The following is a 24,411-nucleotide window of genomic DNA, read 5'->3' as shown; positions in this document are numbered from 1 at the left end:
AAGCACACGGGTCCCCCAGACATTGGCGTCAGAGCTCTCCATGCCCTGAGGGCGATGGTTGCTTAGTGACCGCAGGCTTCTCTGAGTCTTCCCTTTGCCCCTGGCTCCTCTCCGACACCCCTAGAGCCAGCCCTGCCTCCTGCTGTGCATTCCACTTGGGGTCCCCTGCTTCTGAGGGGACCCTAGTTCAGAGAAGCCCCCCATTGGGAAGAAGGGGATGGTCCGGGTCCTTGTGCCTGGGGTGGGGCTGGATGGGACTTGGCCGAGCCACATGGGCAGCCTGGCAGGAGGCAGGCTGTCTCTGGAAATCCACGGTGTTTTCAGAAGCGGACTGAGGTAAAAATAAACGCAGGTGATAGCCTGGGTGTGGGATGAGAGCTGTACTCCCCTTGGCTTCTCAGACTCAGGAAGCATTAACAGGACTGTGGCTGAGGTTCCATGTGCCTGCCCCATTTGCCATTAGTGGTGGCCCAAGTTGGGTGGTGGCCTGCTAAGGGGCCAAGACTTGGCAGAGATGAGAGCAGGGACCTTGGGTGACAGTGGGCTGGCTTGGCAGCAGGTTCCAGGGCTTGGGGAGAATATTTCCCCTCTAGAAGTCCAGTTCATACTCTCCCCTAAACTTCTGCATGCCTAGACCTTGCACCCTAGGACCCTGGCGCTGCAGGAGCAGTCTCTGGGGTCCCTGTCTCCCACAGGAGAGTTCCCAACTCCTCTCCAAGAGAGTGAGGTCAAGGGTCTTTTACCCGCTCCTCTTCTTCCCTCTGAAGAGCTGGACTCGAGAGAGACCCAGTTCAAGACCAGTGGAGTGCCACTGGTCTCCTCAGCCCTGTGATGGGCTTGGGCTGTGCCCCTTGATCAGTCCCCCCTCCCCCCCCACCCGGAAGAGCAGCGGTTAGGGCTGAGAGCACTGGAGCAGTCCTGGAAGGGTCTGACCTCTGGCGGAGGAGGGTCGGATGGACGAGTACCTTGTGGCATCCATTTGAAAGAGGGCCGTGCTGTGGGGTGGCCTGATGCCGGAGAGCCTGCCTCTGAGAGGATAGGGGTTCAACAGATGTCATCTGGAACCCAAGTGGGGGCAGACATAGATTTGGGGACACACGGGTGGTCTTTGCAGAGCCAGATGTAGGCTCACAGAGATAGACCTGGATGAGAAAGGTCACTGTAGTCACGTGGATAGGCATAGGCCAGAGCTGGGGACTCCAGGTCTGGAGCACTGACAGGCAGCAGTGATTGTGAGCCCGGGGCGAGGGGCGAGGGTACAGTCTGGGGGTGAGCATAGGTTGTGCTTGGGGTATCCTCTGTGGCTGGGAGTAGGGGCAGGCATTGGTTCTGGGCTCTAGAGTGTGGATGGAGGGTCCAGATACAGCCTGGGAGATAGGCATGGAGGGTGGGGCAGCTGGGCAGCCATATGTACCTGGGCTGGGCTGCTGTGTCCCCACAGGAGGGTGCTGGAAGCAGCGCGCAGGGCCAACCAGACTGGCCACTTCTTCTGGATGGGCTCTGACAGCTGGGGCTCCAAGAGCGCTCCCGTGCTGCGCCTGGAGGAGGTGGCTGAGGGCGCTGTCACCATCCTCCCCAAGAGGATGTCTGTCCGAGGTAGGCCCAGCAGGTGGGGATGATGCCCCCCCCCCCGTCCTCCCTCATGGCTTCCTGTCCACTCCCATGCTCTCCTGTCCCCTGTCTTGTCTACCTCTTCATTGGCCTGTAACCGCTTGCATGCAGAGGCCTCTAGCATGACGGAACTGGGGAGCAGGCCCAGGACTGTCTCTGTGGCTTCTTAGCTGCTTTGGGTTGTGGGATAAGCCAGGCATGTGGTCATGACAGAGTCCCTAGCCTGTCCAACCCATCCCTCTCCTATCTGGGACCCTTCCCCTGTCTTTGGAGAGGGCTCTGCAGGAGAGGCCTGCGTGACAGCATGTTTGGGTGAAGCCTGCTCAGGTCTAGTGGCAGGGACTGGGCACCCTGCTCTGTCTTGCCTCCCTTCCTTCCTGCCTTGCCCACACCCCTTCCTCTGGGGTGAAAGCCACAGTCATCTTGGGTCGGAATAAAGCTCTCTGGCCGGAGTCTTGCAGGGTGTGGGGCATGAGGTCAGCGTCCTGGAGGTAGCCTGATTTGGTAGCACCTCGTCTCATGAAGGGGAGATGGCTCCCAGGGCCTTCTGGTTACCTTTGTTCTACTCGGTGAAAACCAGTGTTGAGGTGAGAGGCCTGTAAAGGACCTCAGGAGCCAGCGTCTCATCTGCCTCTCCATCACTTGCCGAAGGTCACATAGAGTGTCCTCTCTTCACCTTGAGGCCCAGCCAGCACAGGCAGTGGAAAATTCCACACCCCCTCAGTCACACTGAGCCACGATGAGCACAAAGCGACTAACCGGTGCTGTGCGACAGATGCCGGCCTCTGCCAGGTCCTCATTTGGCCTCCCGGCGGCTCTGCCATTGACTCACAGAACTGGGATTTGAACCCAAGACTTAAGTACCCTTTCTGTCTAGGACATTGGGAACATTTTAAGGACACTGGTTCTCATCTGTTCTTTTGTTTTTGAGACAGGGTCTCATTAAGTAGCCCTGGATGTCCTGGGACTCACTAGGCGGACCAAACTGGTTTTGAATTCAGAGAGATCCATTTGCCGCTGCCTCCCTAGTGCTAGGATTAAAGGTGGGCGCCACCATGCTTGGCCGCTGGTTCTCCTCTGGAGATATGATTGGTTGTCATAGTAATTGGGTGATGCTTCTGGAGTCTGGTGAGCCAGCCGTGCTACTAAACATCTCATAATAGTCCACCCAACAAAGAATTGCCCAGCCCCATCACAGGCCAGACTACATTTCCCTCTGTCCCTTGTAACTCAGACAGTCCCCTGAGTTCCATTGGGATCCCCGATGGCAGAGGGAGAGGGCATTGCTCTACCTGTGCTAGCCCCAAGGTAGAGCTGCCTGAACAGGAAGGGAGCTGGGCAGCTTGCAGAAGGCGAGAGAAGCCTGCGGGTTTTTGTTGGCAATGGGGATGTTCTAGACTGAGGAGGCAACCTGGTCTTGTTGTTTGCTCTAAGTGACCCCCTGCCTTCTCTGGCCACACTTTCCTCCATGTGCCCAGGCTGGGCCTGACCCGTGAGGGCATCTCTGCCATGCAGGCTGTGGTGCTAAATTATACGTGCTCCCCGGGTCCTAACCCAGCTCTTTTCATTTTGCATGGCACAAAACTATGCCGTATCTGTTTTTGTTTTTATTTTTTTAGCTTTGTCTGGGTCCCAGGTCAGAGGATGCTTCTTTCCCTTCCTGGTCCCGGTTATCTGCTTGCCTGGGTGTGTGTGTGGAGGGCAGGGAGGAGGCCCTGACACCCCCATTCCCTGCCAGGGTTCGACCGATATTTCTCCAGCCGCACGCTGGACAACAACAGGCGCAACATCTGGTTTGCCGAGTTTTGGGAGGACAACTTCCACTGCAAGCTGAGCCGCCATGCGCTCAAGAAGGGAAGCCACCTCAAGAAGTGTACCAGTGAGCACGCACCTGTGGTGGGGCTGTGTCGGCAGAACGTGGGGCCGTGGGGTGGGGACTGCAGGGGCGGGGCCCCGTGGGAGGCGGAGCCTGCAGAAGGTGGGGACTATGGAGATGGGGTGGGGGCCTGTGGGAGGCGGAGCCTGTAGAAGGTGGGGACTGTGGGGATGGGGTGGGGGCCTGTGGGAGTGGCGGCAGTGCCTGCTGGCTGCGAGGCCAGATAGATGCTAGGCTCCCGAACTCCAGCCAATCGTGTGGCACCAACCCTGTTCTCTGGCCAAATCCAGAAGAGTCAAGAGCCTAACTAGTGAGGCTTAAGGCTGCCCCTCCCGTGTGGATGTGCGATGGGCTAGGCCTGAGAGTGGAATTGGTAGGGGCTGAAGGAACAGGGCTATAGCCAGAGTAGGGCGCAGCCCACAGTGGCTCTGAGAGCTCAGAGTGCGAGGCCTGCGCTGTGTTCCCTCGGAGGGCAGAGCTGGAGGAGGTTGGCCCCCAGGTCTCACAGAGGTGTCGCACTGCCTTGGGATTCATTGTGCTGGACTGACCTGCACAGCCGGTTCCATGCCTGCCACTCAGCACCGGGCACCCCCGACCAACCCGCCAGGGGCTTCACCGATCACTCAGCAAGCGCTGGGCTTGCTCACGGACCGCTTGGGCCTGTTCTTATGGAGGATGGAGAACAAAAGCGCCTGAATCCTCATGGAGTTTTCATTCTAATGGAGAGACAGACGATAAACAAGATAAATAAATCATGGGCTGGGTCAGAGGGAGATGCGCTGTAGAAACAAAATCCATTCGAAATCAGAAGGAGCTGTGGGGGAGGGCAGCCGCCCTTCACAGCCACAGGGAGCACTATGGGGGAAACTGAGCCCCAAAGGGGTCACGTGGGGGGAGGTCTGAGAAAGGGTTCTTAGTTCCCACAGGTGCCAAGGGCCAAGGCAGGGTTTGAACCAAGGCCTGAAGCTCTCCACCCCGAGACTGCAGTCTGGCCCTTGCTTCATGTGCATCTGGACCCAGGTCCTGAGAGCTCTGTATTTGAGCAGCTCAGCGGCCGGAGCCCCTGCGTGACCTGGGGTTCTGGGTGCTACATTCATGTGGTACCTCACCGAGGGTAAAGGCTTCTGTCTTATGGCCTCTGGAGTGTCCTGGGCAGCTAGTGCGGGAGATGCGGGTGGAGACACGCCTCAAGGAATCTTTGGCCGATTGAGGTTCCCTAGGTGGGGGGGGGGAGCTAGACGAAGTGGCGGAGTGGGGGTCGGGAGCATGAGAAATATGCTGCCCTCTGGTGGCTGCAGCCCACAGGGACGAGCAGCCACTGGGCAGTGCCGTCCTCTTGGGGTCACAGTCTGCAGAACATGTGTGTGGGTGTGGCAGGGGGGGGCAGTGTGTGTAGCTATGCATGTGCACTAGTGGTGGGCCTGAGCTGGGGTGTGTGTGGGTCTCGTGTGGAGGTTCATGAGTCTGTTTCTCATGCTTCTGCACATTAGGTTTCTGATTGACAGGATTTTATTTCACCCTCCCAACTCTAGAAGCCCTTCCATTCCAAGTGTAGAAGAGGCTATGGAGACTCAGAGAGACCAAGCGGTGTGAAAGGTTGCACAGCAGTTTTAGGCAGGAATCACAGAGGCCATGCAAGTATGGACGTATGGGGCTGGGGCGATGGCTCCATGGGTAAAGCACTCGCCCCGCAGATGTGAGGAATTGAGTTCCGATCCCTACAGCGCACCGGCTCAGCAGTGAAGAGCGTTTACTGCTCTTGCAGAGGACCCAGGTTCTGTTCCCAGCACCTATAGGGCGGCTCACAATTATCAGTACTTCCAGTTCCAGGGCATCCGATGCCCTCTTCTGGCCTCCATCAGTACTGCATGTACATGGTGCATAGACATGCAGGCAAAACACTCATACACATAAAACTAAACCATAAAACCAGATAAAAAGAAAAGCCAGGCATGGCTTGCACTTGTTATCCTAGGGATGGAGAGACGGGGGGGGGGGCGGCCACGGGGATGTGGGAGGAGGTGGTCCCTAGCTTTCTGCACAGCTCGCAAACAAAAGGTGAAAGGTACCCGTGCAGTTACCCCAAGGCTGTCATCTGACCTCTGCACACACATGTGCATGTGTGCCCCTCCCCACAAACACGTGCACATACACATACATACAGAGACGCACATGTCTAGTGACGGAGGCTGAGCCTTCATGAGCAGTTGGATCATGTGTCCTGTCCACTTGCTGCCTGTGTCCCTCTGGGGTGGAAACATTGTGTGGACACCCTAATCATGGCTTCCCAGAGCCAGTTCCCAGGGTGGGTAGGCATGCCAGGAAGTGGGGTGAGATGGGCAGTTGGGGCGTCCTGCCCCATCATCTAGGTGAGGATCAGGGCTCTCTGGAGTCCCTTCCTGTCTGTGGGGATTCAGACTCAGCTTCAGACTGAACACATCTGAGGCAGTGCCCAGGTGCAGTCCTAGATCCTTCACTGCCTGATGGAGCAGACAGAGGCCTTCTGAGCGTGTGGAGCTCTGCGGGGTGCCTGGGGACAGCTCTGTGACCCTCTGGCCTTGGATTGCTCCTCTGAGAAATGGGGCTGATGTGAGCGGCCCAGGGGGGGTCTGCAGGAGGAAGGGAGGGCGCTAATGGAGGCGCTCTCTGAGCTGGAAAGCGGAAGCTTTGCAGCCTGGCTGTGCATTAGAGCCACCTGGGGAGTGCTGAGGTCCCCATCACGGGTGGGAGTGGCTTTTAAAGCTCCCTTGGTGCCTAAAATGGGGACTTGGGGGTGGGACATTGGATTTGCAGCTTAGTGCACAGGAAACGACCTGGGGGAAACTCATGAATGCTCATCCTTGACTCCATGGGGCAGTCGGGCACCCTATCCCGAGACCGTCTATCTTGTTTACAGGGTCTCTTATAGCTTAGGTTGGTCTCAAAGTTTTGATGTAGTTGAGGGTGACCTTGGACTCTTGACCCTCCTGCCTCCACCTCTCAAGCACTAGTATTGTAGGCTAGTACCACCAGGCCTGGTTTGTTTGTTTTTTGTTTGTTTGTTTTTGAGTCTCACTCTGTAGCCCGCTGGTCTCAGATTTACAGTGATCCTCCTGCTCCCGCCTCCCTACTACTGGAACCACACTACCTGGAACACCAGGGTTTTAAATTCTGCAGACACCAGGGGCTTTGTGGCGAGGAGAGGGAGGAGGGAGGCAGTCTTTGGTGTAGGCACAAGCGGATGGATAGGATGCCATGGAGGGACAGCACCCAGTGGAAGACCTGCCTATCCCCCAAGTCAGTCGGTACAGATTGTTCTGCTGTAGAAGATGTCAGCCTGAGGGCGGGTGATTTAGGCTGTCTTAGGCCTAGAACCCATTTCGTAGAAGAGAAAACTGAGGTCCCTCCCAAGCATCATGGTGATAGAGTTGGCTGGATGCAGTTTGACTCTAAGTATCATGGCCTTGGAGCTGAAGTAGGCGCCATACCCTCCTCCACATCTCCCTCTTTCCCCCCTAACTCCAGGTCCTCTTTCATCTTCATCCAAACAGCCAGACGCCTGGTGGGACTTGCGTGTGCACCTTCCCACTGCGTTGGAGCCTGGCTTCCAGTCCTTTCCCATATCTGCACTACTCTGCTCCTTGCAGTGGTCCTGAAGGTGGCTCCTCTGGAACAGCTTTGTTTGGGATAGGAAAGAGGAGAAGAGGCAGCAAGACAGGCCATGCTGGGGACCGTGGAACCTGGCGCTGGGTCCTTGGAGCCCAGAGAGAAGCAGTGCTCATTCCATGGGGTCTGTTAAGTGATGGGGCTACCTGGGGGGCTCAGAGGTCTCCGCATCGCTTGAGGGTGCACGGAGGGCTGGTCTGAAGTGATGGGTACAGGTATGTGGATGCGGATGAGGAAGGCACCTGAGTGCATGGGTTTCTCCCAGCACAGCTGTGGGAGCTGGAGACCCGGGTGTGTGTCTCGCTGCCGCCACTTGCCAGCGTGACCTTGAACAGGTCCTCATTTGTAACTGGCATTCTGCCACCCTGCTCAGCCTCCAGAGCCCTGGGACGGGATTGGCCCTCCCTCACAACCTCACTGGGAGAGGATGGGAGCTGGCTTGCTGTTGGCCCGTGGGCTGCCCACACTGACTGAGACGGGTCACGGAGAGGAGCAGTCTGAGGCTGTCAGGCCCAGGAGGGCAGTGCCTGCCACCTGCCTCCTCCGTGCCCAGCCCCTCCCCAGGAGCTCACTGAGCAGGCTTGGGAATTAAAGTCATAAACAAAGCAGATGTGGCATCCGTCTTTTTGACAGCGCTGCCAGCCAGGTGATGGCTGAGCGGAGGAAGGCTCGGTTTATGAGGAGATCGGAAAAATTTACTGTTGGCTGCTCCCAGGGGCTGGAAGTCCAGAGAGGGAGGGCGGGATGGGATGGCAGGGGCTGTGTAGGGAGGCGCTGGTTACCCATCGTGCTAGCTGCAGCCATGACAGCAGCGCAGCTATCCCAACAGCCAGCTTAAACTGCATTCACCCGCGCATCAAGATCTGTCCTAGGATTTTGTGTATCATCTTTAAGGCAACCCACTTTACAGATGAGGATCCTGAGGCCGGGTGAGGTAAGCACTTACTGGCCTACGGTCATACAGGTGGTAATGACAGAGCTGGGATTTGGACCCAGGGCTCTAGAGATGTCCTGCCTTAGGCTTCTTTAGGATCTTCCTACCTCTTCTCCATGGAGGTACCAAGGAAGTCTTCCTTTTGGGAAAACTGAGGAAGGACAGTGTTTTGGGAACACCTACTATGTGCCACCTTGCACCCATTACGAACTCAGTAGTTGTTCAGACTGTCAGGTGTTTGGTGACCGGAGCATGCGCAAGCCTTTCTCTGGGTTACGCGGCCAGGAAATCGCTGGCTTTTATTTAGAGTCTGGCTCTGGGGCTGCGAGACGGCTCAGTCAGAAAGCACTTGCCTAGCAAGCGTAAGCTTACCAAGCCCGATGTGTGGATGTGTGTGTGCCTGTGATTCCGTTCTAGGGACAAGAAGACAGACAGATCTCCGGGCTCGGTGACCAGTCAGCCTAGCCCACGCAATAAATCTGGGCTGGTGAGAGACCCTACCTCAAAACAGAAACAAAAATAAAAATCCCTATGTGGATGGCTTCTGAGGAATGACATCTGAAGTTGACCTCTGGCCACACACACACACACACACACACACATATGTGGAGACCTAAAATTTTGAGCCTATTTTTGCTCCTACCCTGGTAAGTGGTATACTTGATGAAGCTGGTCCTCGACACACACACAGGACACATACATACACGCACATGCACACACACACACACACACACACACGCGCGCGCGACAGGGGGAGAGGGAGAGAGGCTGACTGTGCCCAGCCTGTGCTCATTGAGCAAACCTACCTCAGAATGTTCTGGCAGTCCAGCCAGGAGAGTGGTATAGTCTGACAGCTCCAGAGAGGAGAGAACTGTTCCTGGGGGACACTGGAGGGAAGCTGAGAGCTCCGGGAGCCTAGATAACCTGTATGGTCAAGAGAGCAGTGTGTGGTGAGCAGAGAGCGCTCAGGTCAGGTGGAGGGCGGTGTGTGCAGGGGGTGGTGTGTGTATGCAGAGGACGGTGTGTGTGTGCAGAGGGCGGTGTGTGCAGGGGGCAGTGTGTGTATGCAGAGGACGGTGTGTGTGTGCAGAGGGCCGTGTGTGCAGAGGGCGGTGTGTGTGTGTGTGCAGGGGGCAGTGTGTGCAGGGGGCAGTGTATGTATGCAGTGGGCGGTGTGTGTGTGCAGAGGGCAGTGTGTGCAGGGGGCCGTGTGTGCAGAGGGCCTGAGATGGACCCATGAGAGCCTCTCCCACAGGGCTGAAGCAGAGCAAGACTAGAGAGGGAAGGCTAGGGAGGTCACTAGGCACTCAGCAAATCCTAGCCAATCCAAGGGTCTTCAACCTGCTGCCTGCTGCCTGGGAAGGAGGCTGCAACACAGGAGGGATGGCACAACAGTGGTGAGCACGGGTCAGGGTTCCGGCAATTTTTCATTGTCACTGCGGAACCTGTGGGAGGACTTCAGGCCAGGGAAAGAGGACAAGAAGCTGAGGGAGGAGAAGAAGTGGAGGGGCAGGATGGAGGAGGAGTGGGCCAAGGACAGGCCGGAGCTTGGTCTAGGATCCCAGGGAGGTGTCAGCATACACCGCTGTGAGCATCTGAGTGAGTGGGAGGTTAGGGGAAGGGGGAGGGGAGGAGGGGCTGCCAGAAAATGAAGGAACCCTGGGAGGGAATGGCCTCAACGGTATGACTCTGGAGGCTGTGCGACACCCACTGAACTCAGCCAGCTTCAGCAGGCCCCCTCACCTGCAATGTCCTGGAGGTCCCCAGGGAGACAGATCCCCCAACACTTGGTTTCTGTCCCATGTGTCCGCGTTGTCATCCCCCCCCCCCCCCCCGCACTTCCAGTTCTTCGCACTTTCCTGGAGTCAGCTATGAAACACCTGCTCCTGCCTGGCATGGTGGAGTACAGCTGTGATTTCAGCACTTGGAAGGCTGAGGCAGGAGGATCACCCTGGAGACTATCTTGAGCTGTAGAGTATAACCCTATCCCAAAAATCAAACAAAACCTAAGTAACCAAACAAAAATATAAACAACGGGTGGGCGTGGCGTCAGGTATAAAGCCTGCTCCGCCTGGGAGGGCTGAAGAGGACACGGAAGGGAGTCTCGTCCGCACCTCCTTATGGGGTGGTTCCGTCCAGAGCGAGGAGACTCGTGTGTGTATCGCATGTGTGTTTATTTGAATGTCCTTGTGTGTGTGTGTGTGGGTGTGTGTGTGTATGTGCGCGCGCGCGCATGTATACACAAACGCGTGGATCTGGCTGGCGAGGGAACTGGCTCGATCCTGAAAGTGTCTGCAGGAATGACAGTCAGGATGGTGGCAGTGTGGGCTCACATGGGGGAGTAGAGAGGAGCTGTGGACTCTGATTATTTCAACCTTGAAAACTCATTCCGATTACAATTTACAACCTGGCGACAAAGGCTGCGGTCTCTGCAGTAACCACCGCTCAGGGCTTTGAGAGAGAAAATCCTCCCCACCTTCCCCGCTGCCTGTCACCCGTGGCTGAGCCAAATGCATCTCTGCCTTACGGTGCCCCGGGACACAATTAGGACATCTTCAAACTGTTGCTGCTGTCACCGCGCCATGTGTCTGGAATTTATTTCCTCCTGTGGCTCTTTGCACGCGTGCCTCACCTCCTTCCAGAGCTGCGAGGCTCCTGCTGGGCCTGGGCTTCTGTGCATCTGTGAGAGAGGGGACACTGATTCCCTTTTCCCCTGCCACCTCCCTGTTCTAGACCTGCTGACAGGGGTTCCTAATGTTGTCTCTGGCCTGGCTAGACATGGGGATGGTCTGGGCCTGGGGCAGGAAGAGAGAGCGGTATGGGGGGGTCCGTGGAGCAAGAGGTTCAGATCACCATCCCACTGAAGGGCACTTTAGCCGGTCATTATTACCTTCTGTGGGGTACAGGCCAGGAGTCCAAGGCTGGGAAGGGAAGGAAAAGGAAGGAGAGAGGGAGAGACACAGAAGAGAGAGATGAGAAGGCCCTCACAGCCTGGGTACTCTCGGGTGGCCATCTTAATTTGTGTCATTTGTAGCTGGGCTAGCACGTTGAGGTGTCGGTGGCCAGCCCTGTGATACTGCCAGTTGGAGAGTCAGGAGGGCTGGGCATGAGTCTGCATGGAGCCCTTCCATAGCACCCCTGCCGAGACAGCTCCTGGTGGGTGTCTGCGTCCTTAGCATCCCTTTCCCCAGTGACCTATGACCTGAGAGGAAGCACAGAGTGGCCCCGGAGCCAGTGCTCCGTCATGATTCTGTGGAAAGGTTCCAGGGGGAGCCAGGGTGGGGAGAGGTCAGGGATATTGCTCCAGAGGGGCTGCTGGCCTTGGAGCCACATTTTCTGCTGCTGCCTCCCGCTGCATTCCGTATCCTTGCCCAATGACGGACTTCTTACTGAGTGTGCCCTGAGTGAAGGATGGGGTTCAGGGCCTGGGTGTGGGGTGCCAGGAGGGGGTCTTGGCCGGGATATTGAGCTGGTTCTAGGAGAGAATTTTGGGAACCGAGCCCAGCCCCCGTCTTCTGCTGCCGTGTTCTCTCCTGGCCTCTCAGCACCCAGTGGTGGGGCTCTGACAGGAAGATGGGATGGGCAACCTGGAGGATCCGCTTTCTGCTGCTCCAGCTGTTTGTGTCTTGACCCGGAACTGACTGTACCGTTAGCAGATTAGACGGTGGGGCTCGGAGGAGGCATGGGGCAGTGTGGTGGGAGGAGATCGGGATACTCACCATACTGCCCAGAGACCCCACCCTGTCTGCGTGGCTGGAGCACGCCTCTCCTGGCCTCTGAGGGTAGAGGCAGGCAACCAACCGCTCCCCTGCCCCAGGCTATTGCTGTTGGCATCTCCAGTGTCCACTCTCAACCAATGAATACCTACCCTGGCCGAGTCAAGGATAGTCCTGGCCAGCAGTCTAAGTGACCAGCCAGCCACTAGTGACAGGTGCCATGGCCCATCAGCCCCACCTCCAGGATTCAGGGGACTGTGAATGCTTTACTGGTGTGAGGAGACTGGATAGTGGGGTACACACTAGAAATGGCACTGAGCTCTCCCTACCCCAGGTCTGATTCTGAGGTGCCATGGGCAGGGGGATGGACATGTTGACCTCCAGAGTTCCTAGACTGTGGGGGCTGAATGGTAATCCAGCCCATGGGGCCTCTGTGCATGCTCTCCATGTCCTTGGGCAGAATGTGGGAGTGTGGCTAAGCCCCAGCCGGTGCCCTTGTTTCGCTCCGTGGCTAGGCAGTGTGCAGGGCTATGGCTTTCCAGCTCCCTGGACTTCCTGGAGTCCCTGTCTACTTTCTCTCTTCTCCTACCAACACCTCTGAGGCCCTGGACCCTCTTTTCAGCCTTCTGCTGCTTCCTTCCCATACCCAGCACTGGGGAGAGGCCTGGGGTTAGAACGCATGCATCTAGCTCCCGCTAGGACCCTGCCTGTCACCCAGTGTTTTTGTGCCTTAGTCTCTCCATTGCAAAGGTACTGTGGCATCCTGGGCTCAATCCCGAGACCCACATGATACAAACAGAGCTGACTCCTCCAAGCTGTTCTCTGACCTCCACATGTGGGCTGTGGTATATGAGTTCACACATATAATAAATAATAAATGTAATTCAAAAAATGTCACAAAGAGAGAAGGGGGCTGGAGAGATGGCTTAGTGGTTAAGAGCACTCATTGCTCCTCCAGAGGACCCAGGTCAATTCCCAAGACCCACATGGCGGCTCACAGCCATGTATAACTTTGGCTTCAGGGGATCCAATGCCCTGCTGACTTCCATTGGCGTGCACATGGCGCCCATGCATACATGCAGACCAAAAGCTCATACACATAAAATAAATAAATGTTAAAAACATAATACTCAGGAGCTGATCCATGAAGCCAGGCACATACAGGGCCCAGCATAGCCTCTGACTCAGGCAAGCTCAGCAGATCCTGGAAGGCATAGTTTTTATGATCACCACCACACAGAGCTCAGGCCAGGAGCTGCTGCTTCAGAAGCCCCCATCCTGGCCCCTCTTGCCTAGGTGACACTGTTTGGCCACTTGCCTGGGCCTCATCCCCTCACGGCCTCAGCAGGGATGGCAGACCCACTGACGATACCCAGACCTCTGGAGGCTCGAGGGCTTACACATGGCTGCCGAAAAGAGTCTGGACGGCCACGCAGGGGAGTGTTGTAAGAAGCCTTCCCAGGAATGTGTAACTCCCCCTACCGCCTCCTTGTAAGGTCCCAGTCACAGCCAAGTTAGAGTCTCCCGCAGCTCACCTGGGAGACTGATGAGAGAATGGGGCAGGGGTTACAGGCAGGCGTGTGGGCAGCCTCACAGTAGCTACACTGGAAGGTCTGCACTTTGAATGACAGCTCCTCTGTGGCCACAGAGATGGAGCCTCCCTCTATCCATGTCCCTCAGCTTGGATGCTCTAGAACCTCCTTGTAATCCAAGGCCACATGTCATTAGGGAAGAACTGTGTTCAAGTGGCTGGGAGAAGTGGCTACAGAGTCAGGCGAGGTCCAGTGACCCTCATTTCCCTTCCTTCCGTGATGGGATCCAGCTGTAAGGAGCTACTGATGCAGGCACAGCTGGCCTGATGAAGATGGCAGCTGTTTTTCTGGGAGGATGGTACCCTACACTGGGGGGTATGTGGAGGAGGTGGGGCGCTTCAATCAGTGGTGACATGGCTACTGGGGGTTCCCTCAGGCCGCTGCTGGGAAGGCCGTGACTGAACTGGGAAGCATTGCAGGGCTGTGACAACTGGTGTCAAGCAACAGGAAGACATTGAGGGCACCAGGAAGCCAGATTTAGCATCTTTGGGCCTCCTTTGTTTGTGTCTTAGGAAGAGGATGTCGTGGTCTGGAGTGGCAGCCCATGCAGAGCTGCTTCTGGGATACCATGGCCCTCGGAAGAGACCCAGCTCCTGTCCTGGCTGCTCCCAAGCCTGCAGGGCGACTGTTTTCTTGGTGATCCTGGTCAGCTGAGAGAGGGTTAGCATATGCTACAGGGCTGTCTACTGAAGATGGCAGGACCAAGGGGCTTGTCCTGGCTGTTCTGGGGCCTAATGGGGTACAGTGTAGGTCGTGGACTCACCCTTTTACCCTCTGAGGTCACTTTCTGAGCTTCATTGGCGCACCCTCTCCTTATACATGGTGATGAAGCAGCCATGGGGAGACCTGGCTGTGCCCAGCCCGGGCCATGCTCAGCTCAGGGTCCCACTGCTGTGCTGAGCTCAGAGGGCCTCACGGGTGCCCGGCATGGCGTTCCTTCACAGACCGAGAACGCATCGGGCAGGACTCAGCCTACGAGCAGGAGGGGAAGGTGCAGTTCGTGATTGATGCGGTGTATGCCATGGGCCACGCACTGCACGCCATGCATCGTGAATTGTGTCCTGGCCGCGTAGGACTCTGCCCTCGCATGGACCCCGTGGATGGTACCCAGCTGCTTAAGTACATCCGGAACGTCAATTTCTCAGGTGGGGGCCTGGAGCGGGACACTACTTGTCTCTGGGGTGGTCTGGGCCTTGCAGCTGCAGGGTATAGAGGTCTGGGCTCATGAGGGTGGGAATGGCGGTCTCTGCAGATGTTCTGGGCGGGCGTCTTCCCGGAGACGCCTCTGTCTTTGCATCAGGGTGAAGGCTCAGCAAAGTCCTTCCATGCAGGCATCGCAGGGAACCCCGTAACCTTCAATGAGAACGGAGACGCACCAGGACGTTATGACATCTACCAGTACCAACTGCGCAATGGCTCGGCTGAGTACAAAGTCATCGGCTCCTGGACTGACCACCTGCACCTCAGAGTAAGCATGGGGGGCAGACTGCAGGTGCCTGGCAGGGTCAGAGGTCACTGGCTGACACCAAGCTATCTGAGAGTGAGTCCCTGGCTGGCAAGACCTCACTAGAAGGCAGCCATTTTACCCAAGAGGTGCCCTTGGGGTGATACCCCCAGCAATGAGACAGTTTTGTTTTGTTTGGGGTTTTGCTGTTGTTGAGAGGAAACACTCGCTTGCAGTGAGTTGTCTGGGGCTTCGTCTGCAGGAAGCGCGTTCCCAGAGGGCAGAGCATGATACCTTACAGTCTCTTCCAGGTATCCTCTCAGGCAAGGAGCTCCTGCAGCCTGCCCAGCACAGACCCCCTCATTCCACACCCTAGAGCCTTCACAGCTGGAGCAAATGTCTCAGGGTACTGTCCCTAGGGAGGTCACGTGGCTTGGAGGGACAGAGCCTGTTCCTGGAACATGGTTCTCCAGGGTTGGACGGAGAGCAGGAGGATGGGGCGTGCTTTGCTCAGAGGACAGAGGCAGCCAGGCCTGTTCACAGTGGCAGTTTGGCGCTTGCGCACCTCTCTGTACTGCCGTTCTAACGGTGTGATCTTCCTGAGAGGCTGGTGGCTCTGGAACTTGAAGGCTGGGTAGCTGTGTGTATAGTTCTGAAGGTCCCCTCTTCCCTCCCTGCCGGTCTGTCTGTTTCCAAGTCCCAGCCTGTTCTGCCCCTGATCTAAGGAAGGGACTGGGTCACAGCAGTGAGGTAAGATGAGGGCTGGGCTTTCCAGCTTTCTCCCTGGGTGACTAGGTTTCGGTTGCCGGAAGAGCCACAGCAGGCAATCTTGCTGGAGCTGAGGGAGAGAACCAGGGTGGCAAGGCTACCTAAGGGGATCTGTAGGTGAAGGAAGCTACCCTAGTGAGGTCCTACGGGACTCCCTGTGGGAGTCACTGGGAGTGACAAGGGGCAAGGTGACTTTATACCAGCAACTCTTGGAACAGGTGGAGAGCAGCGGCTCAATGGGTCAAAGTGTTTTCTCAAAGGTGCGCAGCCCCCTGGGCATAGTGCAGACCCTAGGTTCTTCCTGGGAACCAGGGTTTTCCAGAATATCCATCATCATCCCGTGACCTCATCTTTCCTTCAGGACCACTGCATACCCACTGCTCCCTTTGGCTGCTGGAGCCCACGCAAACCTCTTCATGTAGGTCTTCTTTATGCCCTTCCCTACTCCCTGCTACTCAGTTCTGGAGCTCTCTGAAGAGCCTCAACCACCTGAGCACATTCCCGCAGGAGAGGGCATTCAGCAAACACGCACACACGTGTGCACACATTTCCCATCTGGCCAGGCTTGCTGCTCTGAGAACAAACTGACTAACTGATTGTCCTTAGAGGACTCCCTTTGACCAGGGCTACCCAGTTAACCAGACTCCCTGATCAGCACCTGCAGCTCTTCCTGGCCACCGGGTTACTTCCTACAATGTTGTGAGGGATTTGGTAGCATGACAATACTCCTGGACGTGACACACTCCTGGTCTTGACACACTCCTGGGTGTGACACACTCCTGGGCGTGACACACTCCTGGGCGTGACACACTCCTGGGTGTGACACACTCTTGTGGTGTGACACTCCTGGGCGTGACAACACTCCTGTAGTGTGACACATTCCTGGGTGTGACACACTCCTGGGCGTTACAACACTCCTGTAGTCAGTGCCGCAACTGCATCCTCAGAACCCTGCACTGAGCTTCATCTTGAGCTGGATGTACAGGACCGCTAACCACTGGGCTCTCCTTAAGTGGCCTCTGATTACACCTCTGCTCCTCCTTTCAACTGAACAGGACTCTGGAGTTGCTGGGTGGAAGGGAGCTCAGGGCTGAGCCGTGAGGCTGTAGTCTTCCACTCCGCTCAGGGCATGAGAACCACACGGGAGGGGCTCCACCCAGGCGGAGGTCTAGGCGGGTTGAAATGGGCACCATGCTTTCCAGGCCTGGGGGTTTGGAAGCCGGGACTCTTGGGGTCTTTGCCCTGCACTGATGCTCAGTATGACTCTAGGGTGTCACTTCTAGGCTCTCTAGACTCGGTTTCTCCAGAGGAGTATTGAGAGTTAGTGGTGTCTGGGTCACATGGGTAAGTTGTCTGATTCCATCTGTCAGCCAGTCAGCTCTGGTGAAGTCCAGGAAGCTGAGCGTTTGGCCAGTGATGGACCGATCCAGGTTTGCAGCCAGAGACGATCTCGGGGGTAAGGTCTGGGTGCTGCCAGCATTTCCTGAAGCCAGCTCTGTGGTGCTGTCATTGCCAGATAGAGCGGATGCAGTGGCCAGGGAGTGGCCAGCAGCTGCCGCGCTCCATCTGCAGTCTGCCCTGCCAGCCGGGTGAGCGGAAGAAGACAGTGAAGGGCATGGCCTGCTGCTGGCACTGCGAGCCCTGCACAGGGTACCAGTACCAGGTGGACCGCTACACCTGCAAAACCTGCCCCTATGACATGCGGCCCACGGAGAACCGCACCAGCTGCCAGCCCATACCCATTATCAAACTGGAGTGGGACTCGCCCTGGGCTGTGCTGCCCCTCTTCCTGGCCGTGGTGGGCATTGCCGCCACGTTGTTGGTGGTGGTCACTTTTGTGCGCTACAATGACACTCCTATCGTCAAGGCCTCGGGCCGGGAGCTGAGCTACGTGCTGCTGGCGGGCATCTTTCTGTGCTACGCCACGACCTTCCTCATGATCGCAGAGCCAGACCTGGGGACCTGCTCACTCCGCCGTATCTTCCTGGGGCTTGGCATGAGCATCAGCTACGCTGCCCTGCTCACCAAGACCAACCGCATTTACCGCATCTTTGAGCAGGGCAAACGGTCAGTCAGCGCGCCACGCTTCATCAGCCCGGCCTCCCAGCTGGCCATCACCTTCAGCCTCATCTCCCTGCAGCTGCTTGGCATCTGTGTGTGGTTTGTGGTGGACCCCTCCCATTCGGTGGTGGACTTCCAGGACCAGCGGACACTTGACCCCCGCTTTGCCCGGGGTGTGCTCAAGTGTGACATCTCTGACCTGTCGCTCATCTGTCTGCTGGGCTACAGCATGCTGCTCATGGTCACATGTACCGTGTATGCCATCAAGACTCGGGGTGTGCCCGAGACCTTCAACGAGGCCAAGCCCATCGGCTTCACCATGTACACCACCTGTATCGTCTGGCTGGCCTTCATCCCCATCTTCTTTGGCACCTCACAGTCGGCCGACAAGGTGGGTGGTGGGGGCTCAGGGGGCATGGCCGAGTGGGGATTGAGAGCAGGAGCCAGAGCCCAGGCAGCCCCGGGTGACACCTTCTGTTATACCTCACTCTGTTTTCTCTCTCAGTTGCAGGGTTTCCCCCTCTGGGGTTTTTATCTCCCATGCTGAGGGCAGGTACAGGCAGACGCCAAACTTCTCTATGGGGTGCCCTTGTGGTGTGGGCCCACACCCAAGGAAGATGGCAGCTTGAGAAATTGTTTTTGGCATCACCAGGGGAGTGATCCCTGGGAGTCTCTCCTGTGTGTCTGGCAGGGGTATCTGGGTCGGTTGCTGCTAGATCACAACATGGCAGCTAAGACTTCCTTTTCCCTCACCCCTGCCTAGTGAGTTCCTCTTCTCACAGAGGCCAGACCTCTGCCTTCAGACACTGGGGCCAGCCCTATCCTGGATCTCTGCCCTCCCATCCTGGACCCCTGCCCTCCCATCCTGGATCCCTGCTCTCTCATCCTAGACCCCTGCCCTCCCATCCTGGATCCCTCTTCTCCCATCCTGGACCCCTGCCCTCCCATCCTGGATCCCCGTCCTCCCATCCTGGATCCCTGCCCTCCCATCCTGGATCCCTGCTCTCATCCTGGATCCCTGCCCTCCAGGGGTCACTCCTTGGTACCTGTAAGGAGCTGCTAGGGTGTTTTGCCATCGGAGATAACCTCTTCAGAATCCAGACAGGGTGGGGTTGCACCCTGAGCTACTTTACAGGCTGCCCTCACCAGTGTGGCCATGCTACCCAACACTAGCCCCTCTCCTCGCCTCCAGATGGAGTCAGAGTGGAGAGACTGAGTTTGAAGTCCTTGTACTTGGTACACAGTCTCCATAGAGGCTTCTGCAGCCATGGGTGTGAAGTTCTGACAAGCCAGAGCTATGGGATACCCTGGTGCAAGGAGCCATGAAATGAGTATGGGAAAGAGAGAGAGAGAGAGAGAGAGAGAGAGAGAGAGAGAGAGAGAGCGCAAATGTAAGTATGTCTGAGGTACACAGGCCCACCAATGGTCCTGAGGGCATGGTGTGAACTGAGGATTCACAGCTGTCTGCATGGTGAAGGTGTGTGCACAGGGGCAGGTGCTGGTGTGAGCTGAGGATCCACAGCTGCCTGTATGGTGAGTGTGCACACAGGGCAGGTGCTGGTGTGAGCTGAGGATACACAGCTGCCTGTATGGTGAGTGTGCACACAGGGCAGGTGCTGGTGTGAGCTGAGGATCCTGCCTGTATGGTGAGTGTGTACACAGGGCAGGTGCTGGTGTGAGCTGAGGATCCTGTCTGTATGGTGAGTGTGCACAGGGGCAGGTGCTGGTGTGAGCTGAGGATCCTGCCTGTATGGTGAGTGTGTACACAGGGGCAGGTGCTGGGGGTTGCATAGAGGTGGCCGTGCAGCTGTCTGAATGGATTTGTGTATTTGCTGTGCTGGGGGCACTCCTTCACCTACATGCTTGTACATCCGGCAGCCGGAAGGGGTGTAAGGTGTGCGTGTGAGTTCAGGTACATTTAGCAAGAGTGCATGACTCCCCTGGGTGTCATGTGAGGCAGTCCAGGCTGCTCTGGTGAGCCAGGGATAACGGCTGTGAGGTGTGGTGTGACATCTATAGTGGTCATTCTCTTTCCTGTAAGGTCACTGCTCAGTCAGCCTTGGGCAGGGTGTGGCTGTAGAGTCTGCCAGGATACAGGAGGTTCCAGTCCCCACTGAGTCAGTCTGAGTTAAGGCCCAAAGTGGGTTGAGCTTCTCCACTCCCCCCAGCCTCTCAGAGCCCTGGCACAGAGACAGGGGACTGTGGCTCACACATCCAAGTCCTGTGCTTTGTCTCCCATCAAACCCTGTTCGCCACTGTGGGCCTGTGGCTGTGGCTGGCAGGACTTCAGAGAGAACTCCACAAAGAAGCTGCAGTATTTGCGGGCCACCTGCCTGGTAACAGGATGGTGGCACAGGTCCCAAGGCTGGGAGATGGTTAGGTGGTGAGGTCACACTGCAGGCTGTCCCTCACTCTGCTGCCTTCAAGAACACCCTATGGGCTGGGTCCCTCCCACACTCCTTCCCCGACTCAGGCACCACCTGAGCTCTAGAGGAGTGTGGCTTCTCTAGGAGGGCTCACCAGTCACCTGCTCCTGGTAGCCACATACACCTGTACACAGGGGACCCCAGAAACGGTGCTGGAGCCAGAGACCAGCGCCAGGGTTGGAGGGGAAATCTGAGTCCCGGGGCAAGCGGAGGGTCCTGGTGGGCGCCATTCCTATACCTGGAGGTGGCTAGGGACCCCGGGGAGCTAGAGAGCAGATCTTCTGTGACTTTCACTCTAGTCTGAGCCGCTCTGGACCCCTTTGTGTCTTCAGGGAGACTCCTGGGCTGGAAGGGGAAATAACCAGGAAACAATGACTGCAGCACTAGGTGCGTCTTATAGAGGGGGCGAAGGCACACGCAGGCTCCGGCACATATTACTTTGCCTGTGGGGCCATAAGCCCAAAGAGGGGAGCAGGCCTGTGTAGCATCTCACTGTGGGCCAGGACAGATGGCAGAACAGAGGGCCCCTACTCCTCAGGATCCCTACGGCTTCAGAGAGAAGGGGGGGGTTGTGTCCTGCACCGCAGGGCTAGTGGTGACATGTGCCAGCCGCACATCTGGGGGCCTGGCAGTCTTCCCGGAAGGATGGAATGTCAGCTGCACTCTAGGGCCGGAACCCAGGCTCAGGGGCATTTCCTGTCCCCTCCATGCCAGCATCTGGGGCCCCAGCTGAGCTGAGAGGGGCTGCCAGGGTCTGGATCACCTGCCAGAAAGGAGGAGGCTGGAGAGAACCTGGGCGGGGCTGTGGCAATTGCCGGGCTCTGTTTGGAGGGCTTCCGCCATCGAAGAATGGATTATCCGACACCCAGATTAATGGGCTTTCATTTCGCTAAACATCTGTCACCGTTAGTGCTGGCGAGCGAGCATGAAATGAACTCTGACAGCGCTGTTGCCACAGCCTTCTTCCGCTGGGTGTCGTGGGTCCCCTGCCAGGCCTGTTCCACAAGGGTGGCACGTGGTGGTAGTCACTGGATGAGGGGCTGCTGGGAGCCCTTCCGAGGGACTAGCGGATGCTCCTGTCACCCACAGCAGCCCTGTGCAGGGACTGTGTGTTCGAAGGTCAGCTCTGGTCCCCAAGAGCTGTGCTGGAGACATTTCTCCAGGTTGGATGTGGGGGTGTCCCACAGGCCTCCACCACTCTATCACAGACAGACATGCTCCCCACACCCTGCACACTGTTAACCCTGCCCTCGCCACAGCCCTGTGAGGTAGGTACTGTAGTTTTCAGGCCTGTGCTGTACACGAGGAAACTGAGGCACAAGGACTGACCTGCCCAAGTTCACATGCTAGGATGTGAGTCCCGGGAATTCTGAAGTCCCACTCTAGACGATGATTCCGCCTGCCCGAAGCCATCAGGTACAGAATGGGCCTATCCCAGCTGTATCTATTCCCCCCAACAGTGCTGAACAGGTCACGACCCTCTAGGATGCCAGGCAGCTGAGCAGAGCGGGGCGGAGCTGAGCGGGGCGGGGTCAGGGCCAGGTGGGCGGAGTCTTGGCAGGGAAGGGCGGAACTGACCCTCACCTGCGGCCCCCACAGCTGTACATCCAGACCACCACGCTGACGGTCTCCGTGAGTCTGAGCGCCTCTGTGTCCCTGGGAATGCTCTACATGCCCAAAGTCTACATCATCCTCTTCCACCCGGAGCAGAACGTGCCCAAGCGCAAGCGCAGCCTCAAAGCTGTGGTCACCGCAGCCACCATGTCCAACAAGTTCACGCAAAAGGGCAACTTCAGGCCCAACGGGGAAGCCAAATCAGAGCTGTGTGAGAACCTGGAGGCCCCAGGTGAGTGTATGGCCTCCTCCCTCTGTCTCCCGGCCCCACCCCCACCCCCTTCTTGCTCAGGCAGCTACAGGCCTCATCACTACCTCTCAGGTAACCAATAGGAGACAGTGGGTGGACGGTGAGCACAGTTGTCCTGTCTAGTCCTTCCTGGTGGCTTCGGAGAACTTTAGAGGCTCCCTGTGGGCGGCCACATCCTCTGTGCCAGTTCACCTAGTTCCTGCAGGGTGCTGAGACCCCACCATATCCCTGTTCCAGCTCTCAGTCCCTTTGGGGGAGGGGCTGCCATAGAGGCCCAGTTCCTGGAGTAACCCAGGAAGGGTCTGAAAGACGGGGACCTGAGAGCATGGCCATCCTGGGGCAGGTGAGCAAGGATGGAGTGTGTGGGTCTTCGACTAATGTCCCCACGGAGCAGCATTTTCCCCAGGGGCTTGTAGGAAGTCCCAGTTGAGAGGGTCCTGATCTGAAGGCCACATACAGCGCCAGTTGGTGGCAGCAGGGTCAAGCTTGACCTGGCCTTGATCCCAGAGGAAGTTGAGGCTGGCCTCAACACTGTGTCTTCCCCTGCGCTATGGCTTCCCTGTCTCTGGGGTCCCCATCCTCTGTGTGGGGCAATATACCAGGTTTCTGGCGTGTCCCCCCCACTCTGTGTTAGCAGCATCTCTGCAACACGCTTCCCTATTCTTGCGCCTCCTCCTATGTGACCCTTGCCCTCTGATCCTGGCCCTTCCTTCATGTTCCGGCTTAAGATGGGAAGGGGCAGGGGCCCCCATCCGTGCAGCTGCATCTGTATTTCTGGCCTGAGCATGGAGACGCCTGGCTCCTTCCTATGGACATCTGCCCAGTCCAGCACTATTCCTTCAAGGACCTGTGCAGCAGAGCAGAAGCAGCTTTGCACACCGCTCCGCACACAAATGGACAGGCATTCACATGCACACACACGCACACATGCATTCACACGCATACCGTCTATTAAGAGCAGCATGTATCAATGCTATGACTCAGGAGGGTGACAGACTGTTACACTCGGCAATCAGAAGGGACCACAGGGTGAGGGTCTTTGCAGCGTTCTGATAGCCACACTGACATTGTCCCTCTGCCCTGCTCAAGTCCATTCAAGGTCCTAAAAGGAAGTGTGGCAGGTAGGGGGAAGCTAAGTCTACAACCCTGCTCCTTCAAGGGAGGGGCCCTCACCCCCTGCAGCTAGGGCCAGAGGAGGCAGCTCCTTCTGTCCCCTGTCTCTCTCAGTGTGACAGGGCTGCAGAGTGATCAATTCCAGGGATAGCCCAGATGAGGGGGTGTGAGAGGGAGAGTGGGGACGTGTCACGTCCATGGAGCAGGGACATTTTTCACCCTGTCAAGTTCAGGCCACATATCTTTAAACAAACAACAGAATAATTTAGAACCCTGATTGCAGGCAGATTGGCGCAGAATCACAGGGCAACAAGCAGTGGTTCAAGCTGTGCCTCAAGCTGGCTCGCAAATCGCCATGTGGTTGGCTGGTGACTGAGAACCCTTGGGAGGGCGCTGCCACACCTTCATGCCTTCTCTCACAAAGGGGGCACTTCTGCAGCGCCAAGTACCCACCCACCCTGGCCTCGCTGCCACGGCAGAGCTGAGGGTTTCATCTGTCCCTGACCCGAGTGCCAGCTGCTGTGTTTGTTGTCCCCTGGCTTGCAGGCAGAGAGCCACTGCTCCTGCTTGGGGAGGGTTAATTTGTTAACAGGCTATACGGCACTTGCTGAGGAGGCCCGGATGGTGACCCGGGTCCCCTCCCTGCTGACTGACTGATTTTTTACTCTGTGCCTACTGCTAGCCAACTTGCTGTTCCCATTTCCCAGGTCAGACTTTGACAAAGGCCTGAGGGCCCCCTGGTTTGCAGCTGGGGGCCGAGACCCCATTCTGCAAGCTCTGGAGTCAGTGATTCAGGTAGATTAGAGGAAACAGACAGCTCTGGCTAGTGGGACCCAGATGGCCGTGCCATGAACTTTTTTCTTATCCCCTTAAGAGCCTCCGATGCAGCAGGGCCTGAGGCCTGCATTCCCTGCAGGGTTCAGCTCCCACCACTGCTGAGGTTTCTATCTCCAGGCCCTGAGCCCCTGGAGGATCTTGTGGCTGGGAAAGTTTGTATCCATCTGCACAGGGGATGAGGGAGTCTGGGCAGCTGGTTCATAGGAGCTGGGACAGCAAGAAGGACCATGCACTGTGGTTTTGCTGGGGCAATGGTGTTTAGACAGTGGAAGTATTGAAAGTTTCAGGAGTCCTTTGGGAAAAGAATTCTTGCTTGTTTCTTCTAACTATAGAAAGGGAAACTGAGGTTCAGCAGAAAAAGGAGGGAGCCACCTGGGGTTACCCAGGAAGGAGGAAGCTCTGTTCTACTAGAGTGAAACTCTACATGCTTCTCATCCAGCACAGCTGCCATCCTGCATCCCAGCTTCTCCTGAGCTTTCCTAGTCCATCTCAGGGCCAGGGTGGCTCCCAGCTCTGTCCCATCA

General features: G+C 57.1%; 1 protein-coding gene across 1 annotated transcript in view; it reads left to right on the top strand.

The window, feature by feature from the left end:
- Positions 1-24,411, top strand: part of Grm4 (glutamate metabotropic receptor 4) — a 71,223-nt gene that overhangs the window by 43,856 nt on the left and 2,956 nt on the right. Inside the window, exons 4-9 of the mRNA XM_050141495.1 lie at positions 1,442-1,596; positions 3,350-3,490; positions 14,319-14,519; positions 14,706-14,842; positions 17,103-18,038; positions 21,673-21,919. Of these exons, the coding sequence (XP_049997452.1) occupies positions 1,442-1,596; positions 3,350-3,490; positions 14,319-14,519; positions 14,706-14,842; positions 17,103-18,038; positions 21,673-21,919 (1,817 nt within the window). The remainder of the gene's footprint in view (positions 1-1,441; positions 1,597-3,349; positions 3,491-14,318; positions 14,520-14,705; positions 14,843-17,102; positions 18,039-21,672; positions 21,920-24,411) is intronic.

The sequence above is a fragment of the Alexandromys fortis genome, unplaced genomic scaffold (genome assembly GCF_014885135.2).
Source record: "Alexandromys fortis isolate MF-2015 unplaced genomic scaffold, M_Fortis_MF-2015_v1.1 scaffold_9, whole genome shotgun sequence".
Taxonomy (NCBI): Eukaryota; Metazoa; Chordata; class Mammalia; order Rodentia; family Cricetidae; genus Alexandromys; species Alexandromys fortis.
Note: the sequence above shows the minus strand (reverse complement) of the source record. Positions and strands in the feature narration are given on the sequence as shown.